At 42.4% G+C, this 15,483-nt stretch overlaps 2 protein-coding genes across 6 annotated transcripts; both read left to right on the top strand.

Annotated features, from left to right (window-relative positions):
- The first annotated feature begins 763 nt into the window (after window positions 1–763).
- cdk5rap3 (CDK5 regulatory subunit associated protein 3) lies at window positions 764–5,411 on the top strand. The gene is made up of 14 exons (XM_053883628.1): window positions 764–909; window positions 1,342–1,387; window positions 1,493–1,624; window positions 1,738–1,838; window positions 1,933–1,981; window positions 2,196–2,374; window positions 2,547–2,683; window positions 2,755–2,899; window positions 3,784–3,879; window positions 4,007–4,082; window positions 4,155–4,243; window positions 4,425–4,630; window positions 4,710–4,881; window positions 4,971–5,411. Exons 1-14 carry the CDS (start codon window positions 904–906, stop codon window positions 5,034–5,036), a joined length of 1,500 nt encoding a protein of 499 aa, XP_053739603.1. The 5' UTR covers window positions 764–903; the 3' UTR covers window positions 5,037–5,411.
- A 154-nt stretch (window positions 5,412–5,565) lies between these two features.
- Window positions 5,566–15,446, top strand: nfe2l1b (nfe2 like bZIP transcription factor 1b). Of its 5 annotated transcripts, none has more exons than XM_053855145.1 (6): window positions 5,566–5,778; window positions 6,686–7,453; window positions 8,846–9,076; window positions 11,360–11,449; window positions 11,532–11,687; window positions 11,839–15,446. In XM_053855145.1, the coding sequence occupies exons 2-6, from the start codon at window positions 6,896–6,898 to the stop codon at window positions 13,207–13,209; spliced, it is 2,406 nt and encodes an 801-aa protein (XP_053711120.1). In that variant the 5' UTR covers window positions 5,566–5,778; window positions 6,686–6,895; the 3' UTR covers window positions 13,210–15,446. The 5 variants fall into 5 exon arrangements, with proteins under 5 accessions (XP_053711120.1, XP_053711147.1, XP_053711138.1 ...); XM_053855163.1 differs by having other exon boundaries at window positions 5,567–5,778; window positions 11,532–11,681; XM_053855155.1 differs by lacking the exon at window positions 5,566–5,778 and adding an exon at window positions 6,171–6,487.
- The last annotated feature ends 37 nt before the right edge of the window (window positions 15,447–15,483 follow it).

Below are 15,483 nucleotides of genomic sequence, written 5' to 3'. Positions count from 1 at the left end.
CTTGGTGCGAAGTTGTGTTTGACTTGAGAGATAAAAAGTACCTGGATGGGGTTAGGAGGGGTAACAGGGTCCATTGAAGACAGACTGCTTTGCATAGTTGAGTAAAATCTATAGGACACTCACTTTGCAAGTTTAGTTACAGTCAAATGACCTGCAATTGGGACATTTGGAACTGCAGGTTCCTTCACACTCTCTCAGACCAGTATGAAAATACAATCGGTCCATCTGTTAAGCAGGAGGCCCAGTGTACACATCCCAATCTTGACCCAGGAATATTAGATAATAATGGAAGGAATATATACCAGGCGAATACAAAATGTCCTATTTTAAATTTTTTTTTTTTCAATTAAAAAGCAGCAAGAAATGCATGAGAAGACCGAAAAAACATGAGGATATAAAACATTTACATTTCAAGAAATATCCAAAATAATGCATAATAATTGTCCATTTTATTTCATGCGTCAGTTTCCACTATTGCTGTACTTGGCTAATAACAAACATTAACTGGAAAATGATATAAGAATAATACACGTTTCATGAACTGAAACATTAGAATAGCCGACAATAAATTGCTGTCATCGTTACACCGCCGCAGCTACGCATTGACGGAGTTTCTGCGCAATAGCGCTCTCTCGCGACTCACTGTGGCATTGGTTAAATAGGTTAGAAACGTTGGAACAAATCAGAAATGTGCATCTGAGTTGGCTCCAAGTAATGTGTTGTGCTATTGGACAACGGCGCACAGTGAACTATCACTCTTTCCTATTGGATACGTATCTTCTAACGTGTCATAAACAAGTCGATTCATTGTGCTGGCTACATGTTTGGCAAAGAATCTTTGAATTCACGTCTTAAGATGAGGTTTTAGAACTTTGAAACCATTTAGCACAAGTACAGGGGACTATGGAGGTAAGAACAGACCAGTTGGAATATTGTATTTTCTCGTGTAAAAAATATTTAAATTGCTGTTGTGGACCAAAGGCTAATGGCTAAAGCTGTGAGTCAGTCAAGTGCGACAACTTTTTAAATGTTTTGTACCTTTTCATGACACGCATTCACGTTTTTAATATTTGTTGTTCGGAGAATGATTGTCACATTTTCCCTAAATAAGAGCGTATTTGAAATTATGACTTAAGTCTCACTCCATGCGACTAATCTTTCTGAACATACAGAAAGTGTTTAGCAAACAAGTGTTGAGTTAAATGAAGGTAAGGTTGATTAAGATACACTTTAAGATTGCATGAAAAATATCTTTCAATAAATCCACATCGTGTGCGTGTGGTCTTTTGAAAGTGATCCCATATGGTTGCATTCACAGCACGTTTTATTTGCGTTTTACAGAACATTCAAAACCTTCCGATTGACATTCAATCCAGCAAGCTTTTGGGTGAGTCTTATTGTTTAACATGTTGCTTTTCTTACATTGTGTCTTGCACCACCGTCTGTTTGTGAATATGTGATGTAACAGCTCCAACTTTGACTGCGTCCACAGACTGGCTATTGGATCGACGTCACTGTAACATCAAATGGCAAGGTGCCATTAAAGTGATCAGAGAGAAGATCAACGCTGCCATTCAGGACATGCCTGAGAATGACGAGATCAAGCACTTGCTCTCTGGCTCCTGTAATTATTGTCCTTACAGTGTCATATTTTTTAAAACACAAGCTTACCATAACCATGTTGAAGAGAGTTATAGGTTGGAGAATAAATAATGATGTTGCTCTTCTCACCTGCAGACATTCATTATTTTCACTGCCTACAAATAATCCAAATCCTAAAAGGAACCGAAGCGTCATCCAAAAACTTTTTTGGTAGATATTCATCTCAGAGGATGAAGGTGAGGAGTTTTTGCTGTTGCCGTTTCTGTATATTTTTGCATCAAAATGTAATTAAAAAAACTATTGTGTATTTGTTTCATGTGCTGTCTTCAGGACTGGCAGGAGATTGTGTCTTTATATGAAGTGGATAGTGTTTATTTAGGTGAGTAGTAAATGATTTGTAGCAAATAACTTGAACTGACAAAATGTTTGGTGTTAAGTTTGCTTTATTGTAACATTTAAAAATGCTGTTAAAAGTTTGATTTGCCATCTTTCAGTGGTCTTATACATAATATTTATGTGTATATTTCTTTTCTCTTTTTCATCTTCCTCAACTTTTTGGCATTGGCTTATTCTTTAATGATTCTGTTTATCAGCTGAGGTGGCCAGCCTTCTGATTCGCAATGTGAGCTATGAAGGTCCAGCTCTAAGGAAGCAGATAGCCAAAGCGCAACAGCAACAGCAGGAGTTCAGTCGGAAGGAAGTTGAATGTCAAAACTCTGCTGTTGACCTGAGAGAACGATATTATGTTGCCTGTAAAGAGTATGGAATCAAAGTAAGTATACGCATTGATGACAGCTGGTCTTAAGTCATGTGTAATGATAAATTACATTTGCAAACAGTTGTAAAACCATTACTGATGTATTATGGGACTTCACCTAGGTAATGGTGAATGGTACTGAAGTTGTTTTGTGTCAATGTAACCTGTAATTTTTGTCTTCTTCCAGGGCGAAAACGTCACACATGAGCTGCAGGCTCTGGTGAAAGACCTGCCAGTGGTTCTTGATGAAGTGGCAAAGGATGCAGTGAAGTTAGAAGGACATTTGAAATATTACACAGCATTTACAAATTTTGTTTGTCAGTGGTGAGTTGGCACCCAGCTATGACTCTAACCTGCTTAATTCAATTCTTTAATGCTAGAAATGTTTTTCGTAGGTCGGGGTCACTCTTGCCAATGCTTACCTTTGTTCTGGACAAAGGAAACATCACCTTCTATGAGTGGAGAACAGGAACTGTGCCCACAGTTGTTGAGAGGCCAGTGGTGGTGGAGGCTCCTCCTGAAACCATGGCAGAGGACACGGTAAGGTGCATTCATGGAATTGTCCTTGGCCTGCCAGTAATTCCTGTATGATGCAGTGGTTATTCAACAGTGTTTTCCTTTTCATGACTCCAAATCAGTTAAAATATTCCAACAGGCCTGTTGGTAGATTCAAATTTTAATCTGTTACTTGTGATCAATAGCAAGTTAATCACACATTTTGTATCTGTTCCAAATGTAGCTTAAAGGATGATGTTATCAACATCAGAGTGGCCAGTACAGCTTCATTCATGCAACGTTCACTTTAACAACCAAACATATTGCCAAGAACATTCTTTATAATAAATAACCTCAGAGGCACTGAACAGGTGCAACAAGTCATGCTAAATTCATAACATTGTAAGCATTAATGGCCACTCTTGTGTTGATTCAATTTTCCTTTAAGTTACATCCAGGACAGCTACAAAATGTGTGGTTTATTTTGCCATTCATTGTGATTTAACTCAGCCTTACTTAATTTAATTGAGATTACAATTTGAATCTATTGACAGCCCTCATTCCAACATAAAGATAAGGTAAAGCTGACCATTATGTCCTCAAACAGGACAGAACCTACCTAAGGACAAGTTTTTGTCAAAGTATGTTTTTTATTAACCTTGTCAGAAACAACTCGAATAGGGACTTGTATTGGATATGATTTCACATTTTCATTAGGCATTAGAAATTGTCTACAGTTACTAAGTTAAGGACAATACATTGAATGAGTTTCTAAAAGAAAAGGAAAATGTATTAGTTATACAAGCTTGAATTACTCGTTTTAAGATAGAAGGTACATGAACGCTTTTCATCCACTGATGAGAAAGTGAATTAGTCAACTAGTCACAAAAAGGAAATGTAACAGTTCATTATTATTTGTCCCACCTTAGATTGATTGGGGTGATTTCGGCAAAGACACTGTGGATACAGTGGTAAAGCTTGAAGAGGGAATTGACTGGGGCATCAGTCTGGAGTCAAACTCTGAGGTAATTCATCTGTGGCGAGTCTATAGAGAATTCTCCCTGGAGTTTTGAATCTTCATTTTTATAGCCCTTTCACCAAAGCACAAAACACATGTTCTTTTAACTGGTTTGTGCCGTTGCCTCTTACCAGGATGCAGGTGGGATCGATTGGGGCGATGGTGAATCAGCTCCTATTGAAATTGAAGTTACAGGCACAGGAATAGACTGTAAGAGCAAAATTGCCTTTTTTGTTATTTTTGCTACTTTGGAGGGTCAAGCTACAAATTGTATCCTCACAGGTCCGGAAGGTGTTGCCAGGGGTGAGGATGCTCTATCAATACTGGAGACCGCAAAGACACGAGGACAGTTCATTGATGATCTGAATGAGGTACAAAGCCATTTCTAAGTTAAGATCAATTTTGATTCCAAATTATCAAGTCCATTATGTGTTTTAACTCTTGACAGTGTTATTGAAGGTTGACGTCCCCTTTTTGATACCACTGGACATCAAGATATAGTTGACTGCAAACCAAAACATGAATGAAATTTCATTTAATTTGTTGTTTTAGCTGGAGGTTTTCTTGACCCAGCGACTGCGTGAGATGGCCATCGAAGATGATATAGTAGCAATGAACATGTTCCAAATGGCACCTTCCATCATTCATGAAAAATCACAGCAGCAGGTCAAGAAGATGCTGTCAGAGGTTCAGGATCTTTTGGGTCGACTCACCTCTCAACGAATGCAACACCTCTTTATGATCCAGGCATCTCCACGGTAACCAAGACAACAGAAACGTACTGTATATGTATGCTGAAAATGTTTATTTTTGTAAAGACAATGCAATTTTGTGCAGGTATGTTGAGCGTGTGTCTGAAGTTCTGAGACAGAAAATGAAGCAGGCAGATATTCTGGCTCTGAAAAGCACCACAATGGTTGAGAAAAGACAGGAAGCATTAGAAGAGCAGGCGAGGCTGGAGCCACGTGTGGAGCTGCTGGCAGGAAGCACCCGGGAACTCCAGAAACTGGTGAGCCTCTCCAATCCATTTCAGCAGATCAATATGTCAAGCTCTACATGTCACGCCTACATTGAATTCTGGCCATATTTGTTTTCCAGATTGAAGGAGATATTTCAAAAAGATACAACAACAGGCCTGTCAATCTGATGGGGGTTCATGTGTAAGGAATCTCGTGTTGTGATTTAACAGGATTAAAAACTCTATTTTATTCACTATGTTGTATGTTATATTGAAAGATAGGTTGCCATGGTTGTAATGATTTTCCTATCTTTCTTTGGTGGTTCATGTACACACATCAATGACAAACCAAATACAGATCAAGGAAATTTCAACTGACTGCTACTGAATTATTTATATGAGTATTCTTCCATGATCCAAACTATGTATTTGTTCAGTGGCGTTGAGGGTGTGGCTCTTTTTTTTATACATGTATAAATTGTTCCATTTCAATAGAAGAATGCTTTTTACAAATGATTCCAAATATTGTTTGCAATCTTCAAGCACAATAAGTTAAAATGAGAATTTAAAAAAATAGTCACTTGGAATAAAATGATTATCGTTCCGCTCTATTTTCATCTCGCTGCCTTATTTTCTGGCTCTCTGTCGGGACACGTCTAGTCGGGGGATTTTTCGTCCAGCTGACGAAAGCTTGCCAGTTGACGCTAGAATGTTCTACGCCTGCGCAGTGCGAAAGCGTGTTTCGGTGTCAAGCAGCGCTGCTAGGCTAGGCTAGCCGGCCAGCTAGCAATTCTGCAAGTCATGGTGGCCAATTCAATGAAGGCTGAAGGCGAGCAGGATGCCCGTTTGGAAAACACCGTCCAACTTCTGACGAGGTGGGAGTGAACTGTATTCCGCATCGTTTGACCGGATTATGACCCTGACGTTTTTTGTGTGAAAGCATCCAGAGTAAGTATGAAATTAATACCTTTTATTCAGTAGTGCGTATAAGGACTCCTGCTATTATGGGGTGGAAGAGTGACGACATCGATTATGGGTAGACGTAGGACTGAAACATTATCAGCTGTAGATATGTTGTTGTGGCTCACTGGTGCTGTTTATGTTATCAGTGACTTTTTACTGAACTTCTGTGGTTACAGTAGCTAGCAGTTCACTAGCCTGTTAGCAAGTCCCGTGTGACAGCGGCCAATCGAAGAAACCCCTCTTTAAACCCCTCCCTTTCTGAATTCTAATTGGTTGCGACGCACTGGAGTCATGTGACGTAGAGGCTTCCGATGCCTGTGAGTGGTTTAGATGTCCTGTCAGTCATTTTTTACCACTTGTTGCTAGGGAGAGTGATGCTGGCCCTGGCGGAAGCGGCTGTGGTACCGGCCACTTTTTTTTTTATCAGGAGCTAGACGCGATATACGAACACAACCCTCAGTATTATGCCTGTTGTTAGTGTGCAAGGGTAGAATATGAACGGCTTGACCAAAATCGGCTGATGGGACTATCTGTCTGTAAACGTCATGAGGTCGAAGATGGGCGCAGCTTAGGGAGAGGAGGGAGGGACCCTTCCGCTGCTAGCCTGCCCAGCGAGCTTTACCAACTCCTAGACTCACCTTCAGCAGCATCCTCAAGAAGTAGTTGTCCTTTAAAGGGTGGGTCACCAGAAAATGTGAGTGTTCTCTGTTCTTCTGAACTCGAAAGATGCAACCATATTACCACAGACGAGGAGGATGGAGAGGTTACATGGATTTAGGATTCCCTGCTGTTCTTTGTCTCATTTCAAATGTAGCTGATTATGATCGGTAAATGATATGTCGCTGGTACATCTCTTTCAAGCCGTGCAACTCAGTGCTGTTTTCGATTTCAGGTGATAGAAGACCCTATTCGAAGAACAAAGCTGTGAATTGAAACTGGACACAGAAGTGGGAACTTGATCTTGGCACTTTTCGATAAAGCATTGATCTATTTATTTCATGTGTTCAACTCAATCTTCTAGTTCAGAAGTGTTGAGCCAGAGTAGTTGGCCCCCTTTTTGTTTTTATTTTTTATTTCTACCTTTTTTTCCTTTTGTAAAGAAATGCTTTACCTGAAAAAGTACTTCACAGAGGGCCTGATTCAGTTCACCATCCTCCTGAGTCTCATTGGGGTCCGGGTGGACTTTGACACCTATCTGAGCAACCAGCTCCCCCCGCTCAGAGAGATCATCCTGGGCCCAAGCTCAGCCTACACTCCCACACAGTTCCACAACCTGCGCAACACGCTGGATGGCTATGGCATACACCCTAAAAGTGTGGACCTCGATCACTTCTTCACAACTCGGCGTTTGCTGAACCAGGTGCGGCAGCTGGATCGTCTCTCTGTGCCCAGTACAGAGCTGAACACTTGGCTAGTGCATCGGGACTCAGAAACAGTTGTGTCCGCCAGTAGCCAATCCAGCCCCAGCATCACCCTGGACAATGGGGCCGACATAGAGGACATTAACAACCTTGACGCTACCCCGGCCATGAGGGCAGGAAGCGGAGCATCTGAATCAACGTACAACCTGAACGTAGCAGACAGCAGCCTGGGAGCGGTGGCTCCAGACGGAACGCAGGAGCCAAGCAGCAGAGATGGCAATGATGATCTTTCCAAAGAGGTAACAGCGCATGGAGCTGGATTTCCTGAAATGATTTGTAGGGGTTAAACCAAGTGCCAGTATCTGGTCCTATATTGCTCTGAAAAAAAGGAAGCCTGATGTCTTAAGCTCAATGTTTATCAATTTTATGTTGTTCGTAACCATTGTTATTATTATTGCTATACCAGATGCTGAAATATGAGCAGTAGCCTTTTGAAGCATGATTGGATACCACGGATGATTTACCAAAAAAAAAAAAAAACAAGCTTTTATTCTCTTTTCAATGAGCAGTTAAAACCAACAATGTAAGCTTCACTCATCACTTGCTAAAGACCAGAATGTTACCTTACAACCTGACAGACCGCTCCTCTTTTCATCGACTACATGTCCAGGGAATGAGTATCTGGGGGCCAGGTGCGCAATTAGCTGCTGAAATCGCCGGTCATCGACAACAGAGCACGGTTGGTCGTCCAAAATGATGAACTCCATTAGCATCGGTTTCGCCTCAGGTTGCTCAAAGGCGAAACCGAAACTCTGGTTCGCTTTTGCTTGGTTAGCCTTGTGGTAGAGCTTGAATTCGCTGTTCAAGACCACGTCTTGCAAATTGCAATTCAGTTGTCATTTTCCTTGATGGGGAAGTGTTGCCAAATGACCGCCATCGTGGCTGGTTGGCTCACTGTCTGTTTGTCTGTCTGTCTACAGCAAGTAGGCTTCTCTACAGCATCACAGCATTTTGTGATTTCCCATTAAATACCTATAACTTTGTTTATTGTCATTTCTACATCGCAATGTAATATTTTAAGGGTGACATACATTAATTTTATTAAAGAAAACCAAATAACTTTAATAATTAATTAGCAGCAATGAATAATTACTCTGTTGCTTTGTATCAAGGTAAAATTGGAATAGTGAATATGTGCATTGTGTTAATGTAATGATATAAAAAATATACTTTTTTGAAGGACGGATGTCAAGAGACAATCTTTTAAAAAGAAGTGCTGAAACAATACAAATGACTAGGTTATACGGAAAGTTACATAAATGTCTTTGTTGCTTTTGTTTTTGCACCGGTTGAATTTCATTCCTCCCAAATGCATGCTGAAATAGTGATTCAAAACTTAATTCTTGCAAGGTTCAAATGTTGTGAAGTGATACAGTGAAAGGTTTCATTGATGCACTTCACTCAGAAGGGTTAATCAAAGTCATTATATCCATCTTCCTTGTCACATGTTGACCACCGTACCAAAATATTCATGTCATGGTTTCATCATCTGACTGCGTGTCTGTTATATGACCGGCCAAAAATAACCTCCACAAATGTTTGCGAGATACACTTGTGGGAAATAATGCACCTATCAATGGAGCCCATGTTAGCCTGCTGTTGAAGAACGACATTTGTTTTTCTTTTTTCAGGATATTGACTTGATAGATATATTATGGCGACAGGACATCGACCTTGGAGCTGGAAGAGAAGTGTTCAACTACAGCAACCGTCAGAAAGAGAATGAGGAGGAGGAGGAGGAGAAGCCCAAGGCACAGGAGAACAAGGAGGGAAACGAGGAGCCGGAGAGCTGGAGAAACGGCGTGAACCTTCTGGGAGGCCAGCCAGTAGATGGCGAGACTGGAGAGAGCATTCCAGAACAGGTTAGTGGATCAAAGTGGTCCAAATCCTCTTTGCAGCGTTTCTACATTAGCATTGTGTACATGTAAAGCAGGGGAGGGTGGCTCAGCTGGAGAAAGTAGGTACACATTTATTTTGTCTTTGGCGAGAGGCTTTTTAAAGCCATTACCATTCGATGTGAGGGTGAGGAAATTTTCCAACCACCCTCATCAATGGGTTCTTTCAGTTGTGAGTTGTTGAGGATTGTCTTCCATTCACAGCCCTTTTCAATTCAACAAGAAAACATCCAAAACGTTGTAAATTCGCATTTTATTACCCCAGTCACATGCAACTTGATTGCAGTGATATGTCACTGCTGTGTTTTCTTATGTGAAAATATCAGATATCTGCTTTAGGTCATGTGACCGGATGTGCCATTTGTCTCACTGGAAATCAGTGGCACAATTTTAATAACATTTGTAAAACTGCGGAACACCTAAATCAAATTGCTTCCAAGTTAACCCATTGTAAAAAATAGATTTTGTCCCTTTTGGAGGCATTCTGTTTACAAACCTGGCCAATCTTGGCTTTCATGCTTCCCTTTTCGTGTCTACTTCCTTTTCTCCTGTAATTTTTATTCAAGTGGTTGTGCGTTTTTCCACTGGCTCCGTTTGATCTGTGATAGATTTAATAAACGATTCTATGACAGTGATTTGACCGCATTCTTCCAAGACAATGCATTCCCCACTTAAGACATTTTGGTGCTCCACACTGAATGCTGATTTTTGCTGTATTGTTTAAATATTTAATTTTATTGGCTCATTTGTCCAAAGAACATTTTACCAGAAAGCATGCTCTTTGTCTACATTTCCCATGAGAGTAATGGGGCCCTTGTTGTGGAACTCCAGCATGAGTTAAACTCATACGCTGTATTCATGAGTCCCTTGCACCTCATCGAAGTTCCTTCGCAACGTCTCCTGTTCTGGTGAACTTGCTTTTTCCTTTCAGAGCTTGGGATTTTTTTCTTTGTTTTGTTGCTTTCACTGACTTGCATTTCAACTCTACCAGGCTCCAATTTTAAGTCCTCTACTAGACACATAAGCTTCTGCAATCGTCTTACTTGAAGGCCTGAGAGTTAGGGCTGTGTGATTAAGGACAAAATGATAATTATGATTATTTTTCATTGATGTTGTACTTACAATCTTCAAGTAAGAAGATTGTGATTACATTGATTCTGTTTCAGTTAACATGCTGCTCAGGGAAGTTTTCCCCACTATTTACCCCTTGGCATCTCCTGCATTTTGCCTGAGTGAATGTGAGTGTGAACATGGCTAATAGTGTGCAGCAAGAGTAGTGCTGATGGGTTTGGGACTCTCGTGAGCCAGCGCTCATGGAAACAGCAGCCTACATGTTTGCATTCGCCTCACCCTGTCTTCAGGCAGGGGGCCAGGCACAGGTCAATGATTGACACGTCTCAATGATGCGGCCTCCAAATTTGGTCGCAAAAATGTGAGCATTTGGTTGCAGTCTGTGGCCCTGTAAATGTCTATATCTTGTGTGTTTCTTAATGGTGCAAGGCAAAATTGGGATCACGATTAAAATGCAATTAATTGTTCAGCCCTACTGAGACAGCTCTTTCCGTCTCACAATGTTTGCTCTCAAGAGTCAGGAGAAGACTAAATTAACGTCTGAGATTTATACAGAGTAACTCTACTTTAAATGCCTTTTTGCATTTTCTTATTGCGTTCATATGGATTCATATACCTCAGTATGCTTCAAATGTGACAGCATGTTGTACTTTCTTCCTCACCTGATATAACAGCAGCATTGGCGGAATTGCAGTCGCTCTACCGCACTGCTGTGTGCAGATATTTCATCCATGCTGTATGACTTGTACTGTCGCATGTTTGACAATAAAGCTGACCTACCTACCTAAAAAGAGAGAGCTGAGCCAAAAGGCCAAGCTACTTCTCCGTGTTGAGTCAGTTCAGGTGGTTCAGGCATCTCATGAGGTTTTTTTGGGAATGGCAAGCTGGGAGGAGAACAAGGTGTTGACCCAGGACCAGGTGGAGCGATGATATCTCATCACTGACATGGGAGTGTCTCGGGACCCGGCAACAGATAAGATGCTGAGGATGGATGGATGATTTGTGAAGTGAGCTTCCAATGAATATTAATGTTACAAATGTGTTTTAATCAATTCTCCACTGTATATTGCTAGATCTGCTACAAACCAAACAAACCTCATTGAGCTATACAAGAAACAAGTCAAATAATCATAAGTAATGGTCACAAGTTATGACACTACGTATCCTGCATTTCTGAAGCTGCCAGCTCTTGGCTCACAGACCTCGCTGTCCCTACAAGAATGTTTGAGACTTCTGGAAGCTACGTTTCCATTTGGGGAGGAATCTGAGGTAAAAAATATAAAAAAATGGAACTGTTCTGAAACATATTCTTAGATGGAATGGATGCTGAATCGATATTGTCTTTCTTTAGTTCCCAGCTCGGGTTTTGGCTCCAGTGTCTGTGGAGGAAGCTCCTTCTACATCTCAGGGTCTCTCTCTCGCACCACAACTGTCTGTGGTCGAGCCACAGCTGGACCTGGAGCAGCAGTGGCAGGACATTATGGCCATCATGGAGCTACAAGTGAGTGTAAGACTGTATTTTCAAAAAATTCCATCACCAAAAACAAATGTCCCTCCAATTCTCCACTTGAGCAGGCATTTGTGATATGTTTCGCCTAAAACTTTAGAAGCGTTAGATCATAGCATGAATTCTCTTTTATGCCGTGTTTATATTAAAGGCAATGGAGGTGAATACGTCGCTCCACATGTCAACGAGCAGCAACACAAGTCAGACGACTGATGCAAACTCAGCAGGAAGTTTTGGGCTCTCTCCTCACTCTGCATCAATCAACCAGAACGTCAGCTTTCACCAGGCTTCACTGCCAAGCTGCAGCCAGAATGTGCCGCAAGTGTTTCAGACACAGGTGGATTCGATTAGCTCTCCTGCGCGACCCTCCATGCTCCGAGTCTCCTCCAGCAACTCTACCAACATAAACTCCACATTTGGAGCCACCAACCTGACTGGGATCTTCCTACCCCCACCTATGAACAGTTCCAGCAGCAACATCACCACAGCTGTCACCAACCCGTCTATCTTGCAAGACCCCTTCAGCACACTGCTGGAGGAGTCCATGCTGGACGAGATCAGCTTACTGGATCTTGCCATGGAGGAGGGCTTCAGCCAGGCCCAGGCTTCCCAACTAGAGGATGAACTTGATTCCGATTCTGGCTTGTCCCTAGACTCCAGCCACAGTCCTGCATCTCCAAGCAGTTCTGAGACCTCCTGCTCTTCTGCTGCCTCCTCCTCATCAACTTCTGCCACGTTTTCAGAGGAAGGTGCCGTCGGCTATAGCACAGACTCTGAAGTCACCAATGCAGAGCCAGAGGAAGGAGCTGTTGGTGGTTATCAGCCTGGCTTCAGCAAACTCTGCAGGATGAGCTATCAGGACCCATCCCAGTTCCACAACCTCCCTCAGCTCGAGGGCATCAGCCACAATCACACGTACAACCTGCCACTTTCCTCTGCTTTCACTGAGCACCCAGAGCTCCCCGGCAAGAAGAACGTTCGAGACAAGAGCTCAAAGTTTCTGCCTCCACAGGACTTCATAGACAAGCACTCTAGTCGTGACGAACGTCGTGCCCGTGCCATGAAAATACCCTTCTCCAACGACAAGATCATCAACCTGCCCGTGGAAGAGTTCAACGAGCTTTTGGCCAAACACCACCTGAGTGAAGCCCAGCTGGCTCTGATCCGCGACATCCGCAGACGCGGCAAGAACAAGATGGCAGCTCAGAACTGCCGCAAACGCAAGCTCGATACCATCATCAACCTGGAGCAGGGAGTTCAGGACCTGAGACGCGACAAGGCCCGTTTGCTGAAGGAGAAAGTGGAGTTCATTCGCTCCATCCGACAGATGAAGCAGAAGATGCAAAGTCTGTACCAGGAAGTGTTCACTCAGCTTCGGGACGAGGAGGGCCGGCCCTATCCACCCAGCGAGTACTCTCTTCAGTACAGTAATGATGGTAGTGTGCTCATCATGCCACGGCGCATTTCCACTGCGGAGCAGAACAGGAAAACGGAGAAGAAACAGAAAGACAAAAAGAAGTGAAACTGCACTTTTCTTTTTAAATTGGAGAGTTACTTGCAGATGCCACAGGGATGCCCCTTATTTTCCTTTCAGAAGATTCTGGCGGTTAGAAAACTGGCAGTCGACATCTCTTCCTGCATTTTCCGCACTTTTCATTCTGTTTCAATGTTTATTTTCTGAGAAACAACTTTGATGCAGAAGTAGCTCCCCGTTCGAATGCTAATATTTCATCATTTAACTGGGAAAGACGAGGACAACAAATGATCTTAGGATTGTTTTGTCTGGTCGAATGGGGGGTGGTGAGAACCTATGCACCTATTTTGAAGGACCTTCAGAACACGGCACGCCCCAGAGACTTTTGTGATTCATGGAGTCACTGAAGAAGATCGGAGAGAAAAAGGGAGAGGTCATCTGGATTCTATTCAAACCTGACATCACCAAAGGTTTTTGTGGGACTTCACATGTTCATTTCAATGAGCTGAAATGTTCTTGACTCTCAGTGATATCCAGTCATGAGTCGATCTGCGGGTGTAGGTGCAAAGGGCCCAGATGGTGGCCTGTCAGATGGAGAGCGAGGTGTTCCCAGGCCATCCTGGAAGAGTCTGCAAAAGGAGCAGGTGGACACTCTGGGTAGTAGGCACATGGGGTTGCAAAATGTATCCACTTCCTTATCAATTATACATAGCCGTGTAATTTGTCTTTAAAGAAGCTTGGCTTTGCGCATTTTGCTGTGTCTGTTGCTCTTTAAATGCAGGGGCTGCATTTAGGGACAGCTCTGATGAACTACCGTGTACACAAGGTTGGAGCTTTACGTTTGGAAGCCATGTTTGCATTCTGGTTTGCAAACGGTCGCAAAGATCTAACAAACACAGGAGAGAACATCTGATACTCTCCCAAATTGTACTGGCCACCTGAACAATTTCTTCCTCTAAATTCCCAATATGGTAGATTCGGAAAGGAGGAGACCTTTGAGTGAAGAAATTAAACTGAAGTGGAGAGGAAACGTAAGTTGGGAGCATTTTACATGCAGTGGTTCCAAGTAAGTGACATGTGTGGTTGGAGTACATCAAGCCGTGGTGGCATGTCGTCTCAGGCAGTAGCCCAGCTCTCACTTTCACGTACCCCGTTGTATGGGCAGTGGTTTTCCTTCTTTGATATGCCCAGTTTGCCATATTTCATGTGCGATGGGTGCGTACCCCACTATGTCAGCTTCTCCATTAGCATAGAAACTGTGGATGATTATGGCTGCAAATATCTAGTACTGAATTGAAGTGTGGATGTTGGAGAGAGGAAGTGGGGTCAATAAGCAAGGAAGCTAAGGAAACAAAGTCTGATGGTACTTCCCACTGAGAAGACAAAGAACATGGTGTGAGAGTCATTATACCTGTCCTGATCCGGACTTGCTGCCATGTCTCTTCGATAAATTCTTAGGAAATTTTTTTTGGCTGAGAACGTGATATTATCAAAAAAAGTCTGACTGCAGTGATATTCCTTCCTTCAAACTACTACCAATCAAGGCAACAAAGTGCAGCTTCAGTCTGCGATTGAAGAGGTTGCCTCATTCTGATTTTTGTTTTGGACCTTGTGCTTCATAAATGACGTGATTTGCCATTTTCAGCCAGCTGCAAGCAGCTCAATACATTATACTGCTGTAACGCCAAACCACCGACCTGATCGTTCACGGGTTTGTTTGTTTTCTGTTGTGCTTCACGACAGAGTGAGTTGATCGTCCGTGCAGAATGTGTGAAATGTCTCGTGGCCACTATGGACTTTGAATGCCTTTACTTCATTGTCTTCACTTTTGAGAGTTTTTTGGGCAAAGTCCCCAAAGTAGAAGTGCTATTACTCGTCGGTTTGAATGGAGCTCGTCGGCACATGTGCGACAACTGTCATTAAGAAGAGTGAGTAGGTCAGTCGATGCAGCTATGTTAGCAGTCGGGCTAGAACCTGACTTTTTAAGCCACTTTACAATACTGATGTCCGAGAAGTCATTTTAAAAGAACTGTCCTCATTAAATGTGATATTCAGGCATGACACCGGTCAACATTTACATTGTAACCCAGTTAGACTATTTAGGACTGCTACTACGTTTTGTTTTCTTTTTTTGGTCTGTCTTGTTCTGTAAATATTTGTGTTTGTCCTACTGTCTCCATCTACTGTATCACTATTTGCTTTCAGTTTGGATGTAGTTCCCACTGTCTCCAGGAATTTGCTGGCAATCAGATTTCAAGTTAATTAATAAAGCGTTCTTATTTTCAGCCAGGACACTGGTGGTCTCCTTGTTCAGCTGCTGCT

This window comes from Synchiropus splendidus, chromosome 1, assembly GCF_027744825.2.
Source record: "Synchiropus splendidus isolate RoL2022-P1 chromosome 1, RoL_Sspl_1.0, whole genome shotgun sequence".
Classification (NCBI taxonomy): Eukaryota; Metazoa; Chordata; class Actinopteri; order Syngnathiformes; family Callionymidae; genus Synchiropus; species Synchiropus splendidus.
The sequence above is the reverse complement of the archived record's forward strand: the minus strand, read 5'-3'. Positions and strand labels throughout refer to the sequence as shown.